At 35.5% G+C, this 4,029-nt stretch overlaps 1 protein-coding gene across 1 annotated transcript in view; it reads left to right on the forward strand.

The window, feature by feature from the left end:
- The first annotated feature begins 799 nt into the window (after positions 1-799).
- LOC112526383 (histone-lysine N-methyltransferase 2D-like) overlaps positions 800-4,029 on the forward strand; it is a 4,217-nt gene continuing 987 nt past the window's right edge. The window contains exon 1 of the mRNA XM_025136671.1: positions 800-1,415. Within this exon, the coding sequence (XP_024992439.1) occupies positions 800-1,415 (616 nt within the window). The remainder of the gene's footprint in view (positions 1,416-4,029) is intronic.

Genomic DNA, 4,029 nt, shown 5'->3' on the forward strand with positions numbered 1-4,029 from the left:
TGATGACCTTATATATATTATTTTGTTTAGAGGACCCAATTCAAAAAATTTAATAACCATGGGGACAAATTTGTAATTTACTCTTAAATTTTTTTCATTTTTATCTTTCTAGTTTATAATTTTATTATTCTCTTTATCTCAAAAAAAAGGCATCCACAAACAAAAAAGGACAGATTTAAAAAAATGTAATTATTATAGTTCTGAGAATTAAATGACAATTTCATCTTTAATAATAGAGGTTTATTTCTCTCACAACTAAAGGTAAAATGAGAAAATATATTCTTATTCTTTAATTAAAGTAGACATTTATTTTGGGCGATATTAAAATAGAAACGTGAAAACTTATGGACCGTTTACCAAACGCTTACATGGGTAGACGTTTGCCAAGTCACATTAGCTTACCGGATGAATATGGTAAGGACCAAGAGTCTTACCCGGTAAGCAACGCAAGGAATAAGAATTTTACCCGGTAAGTGAGACCGACGACTCTTACCATGATAAATATTTACCGGGTAATTTGTTGCATACGATGCCTTTTTGATGAACTAAAATTTTATCCGGTAGGTAAGTGAGAGTATTGAATTTTTACCGTTAAACGTTTATCGGGTAAGTGTTTGGTAAATGACCCCTTATATTAAGACGGAGGGAATATTATTAGTCCCTATAATTCATTGTTGTTTTCATTCTCGTGGTTTAACAAACCATAAGGACGAAAACGTAGTTTACTCTTTTGTTTTTCTCTAATTTGGAAACTTTTAGCCTTATTTATAGCCTATGATTCGATGGCAACTTGCCAAATATGGAAGGCTTCAACCACTTTAGCCACCCTCATAAACTCTCATTCCACAAAAGCCTCGAAGCTGCACAACTTGTTTGTACCGGCTGCAAATTTACTTGTACCGGCACCCCGGTTTACTCGTGTCGCCCGTGCAAGTTCTTCCTTCACGAGCAATGCTTCGATGCACCCCGATCCATGACCCACCCGGCTCACCCGCCTCACCCGCTCTCATTATTCCCTTCTCCAACGTACTCCTCCGGCTCGTTCATTTGTAGCTCGTGTGATCAGATCGGTTCGGGTCTTTGTTTCTGTTGCTCCATTTGTGAATTCGATCTCCACATCCATTGTGCTTATAATGACCCAAACCTTAAAATGGGCTCGACCGCTCCACTGAAACAGATCCAACTGAAATCGCACCCGAACCACCTGGTTCACCATGTTCCTAAGCCACCTTACCCTAGCGGTCAATGTTCATGTGACGTGTGCGGTACTGACTGCGACCTGGATTGTCCATTGTACCATTGCGATGTCTGCGGCTACGATGTGCACTTGGAATGCACAGATTTGGCGGAAACGGTCCAGCGGGAAGATCACGAGCACACGGTTTCATTACTTCATGTGAATCCATTCCAGGCGTTTGAATGTGATGTTTGTAGAGGCGGGATCGCGCAAAACCATTGTATGTATTATTGTTCGTCGGGTTGCGATTACGGGATGCACGTTAAGTGCGTTGCCGCAAAGGTGTCGGTGAAACCCCCGATGGACGAAATGGCGTTTCAGGTCGAGATGTTCAAACTACAGAATAAGATGAAATTGCACCAAATGGCGATGGATACCAAGATGATGGCCACAAGCGGATTCTATCGTAATCGTTACTATCGTTACTAACAGCAGTGCGTGCAAACGGTTTCACGACTGGTGTTGAATATTGATGTTGTTCTGTTAAGCTTGTTTTAATTTACTTGTGTTGTTTTACATGACGAATCATCGTGTAAGATTAGGAGTTAAAAGTGAAAATCATAAGAAAAGATTTGGACATTTAATCACTTTTAATCCCATCCTCACCTCATCATCAGAATTGATCTGATGCATATTATTAGTGTTGATCATAAATTATGATTGATCCAACTGTGGATATCTTTTCTTATTTTTTTTATCACTCAAAATTTATTTAAGTTTTTATATTTTGCTTTAAATATTTAATATTAAATATTTAAAATCAAAACCATGATACAAGAAGCTTTTCTGTGTTCGGTTGGTTTGACTTTTAAAGTCGTCGTCAACTATCGAAATTCCAGAGCATCTTCGCGAGTAAACTACGCTTTACGTCCATGTTATTTGTTGACCAATTCTCAGTTTATATTTATTGCCCTCATTGTTCCAAAAGTCAATCTCCACAATAAAAAAAATATACATATATTTTTCTTAAATAATTAAATAACACGTAGGACGTGTTTACCCAAATGCTTACCCGATAGGTGTTTATCTATAGAAGAACACTATAATTTATTTTGATGCGTAAGATTTTAATACATCAAAACATATTAAATGCAACACAATTTATCGGGTAAGCGCTTACCCGGGTAAGGGGCCGTTTACTAAACACTTACTTGGTAAGTGCTTACCGGATAAATTTCCTTATCGGATGAACATGAGAAATGCCAAAAATCTTACCGGCTAAGAGTAATGAAAATGATAGAGAATCTTACCCGGTAAGTAAGGATACGACTCTTACCCAAGTAAGCACTTACCTAGTAACTTGTTGCATTCGATATGTTTTTTTGTACTAAAATTTTACATATCAAAATAAATTATAATGTTGAATCCTATCGGTAAGCACTTACCGGGTAAGCATTTAGGTAAACGGCCCCTAAGTGTTGTAATCTTCACTTACTGGGTAAGACTCTCCATCATTCTCATCATTCCTACCTGGTAAGCACTTATCAAGTAAGCGTTTAGTAAACGGCCCCTTTTAGTAATACATAAATATTTTTCATCTCGGAATTAAGGATGAAATGAAAAAAATGAACACTTATTTAGAAAGAAACTAAAAAGGAACACGAATATCTAATTTGGGAGAGATAGAGAATTATTTTCGTTCTTATATATAATTTGCAACTTGTAGTTTTCGTTCTGTAATTTATAATTTACTATTGATTTAGTCCTTGTACTAAGGTGGTGCAAAACTCAAATGGTTCGAAAACGCAAAAAGAACCCAAAACGAAAATGAGATGTTTGTGTAAAAGTTGAATGTCCTGAAATCTGGAAATTTGAAACCGGATTTTGGGGGGGATATTTGTGTTCGAGTTGGGTTTGGTTTTTGGCCATCCGATCCATCCGAAAATCCAATGATTCACACACACACACACACACACACATATATATATATATATATATATATGTATGTATATAAGGTTGGGTTTCGATGAGAAACAGAATTAAGGTAAGAAACTAAGAAGGGATCTCCACCCTTGGATGAGATACACCGAGATGCATCAGATTAATCCCTATATTTAAAAAGATTCATGGATAAGTTTAAGATTAAAAATAATCAAAAGTTCAGATTTCTTCTTATACTTGTCTTCTTACTATCTTTCTCCCACGGGTCTTTAATTTTTAGATATTATATAAATATATTTATTTATCGAATTATCCTTTTAAAATCCAAACTCCTAATCCGCCATACTTTTTTCCAAATACTAAATCTATTATCGATTTTATCACTCCTCCTAATTCATTAAATTTATCCTTAAAATCAATTGAACATATTTTTTTTGCATATAAATATATCAAAACCCGACCAACACTTACTCAAAGTAATCCAAAATCCGTAACCCAAAATTTGGGGATTGATTTTTATACTTGAATCCGATCAAATTTTTGGTTTGTCCATCCGAATCTATTCGACACGTTTCATATAGACATTGTTCCTTCGATCCACATGTTGTTTTAATCATTATAATTTACAATTTATTGTTGTTTTCGTCCTTAAAACCACCCTTTAACGGTCGAGATTTAACGTTGTAATATAAGAAAAACACAAAAACAGAACTCGCAATTTCTATCAAACATTAAGTATTTTTTTTTTTTTGTCTGATTTGGGAGACTTTTAGCCTTATTTATACCTCTTCATGATTCAATGGAAACTTAACAAGCATGGAAGGCTTCAACCACTTTAGCCACCCTCACAAACTCTCTTTCCACAAAAGCCTCGAAGCTGCACAACTTGTTTGTACCGGCTGCAAATTTCC

Source organism: Cynara cardunculus (genome assembly GCF_001531365.2).
Source record: "Cynara cardunculus var. scolymus isolate 2C chromosome LG 14, CcrdV1, whole genome shotgun sequence".
NCBI lineage: Eukaryota > Viridiplantae > Streptophyta > Magnoliopsida > Asterales > Asteraceae > Cynara > Cynara cardunculus.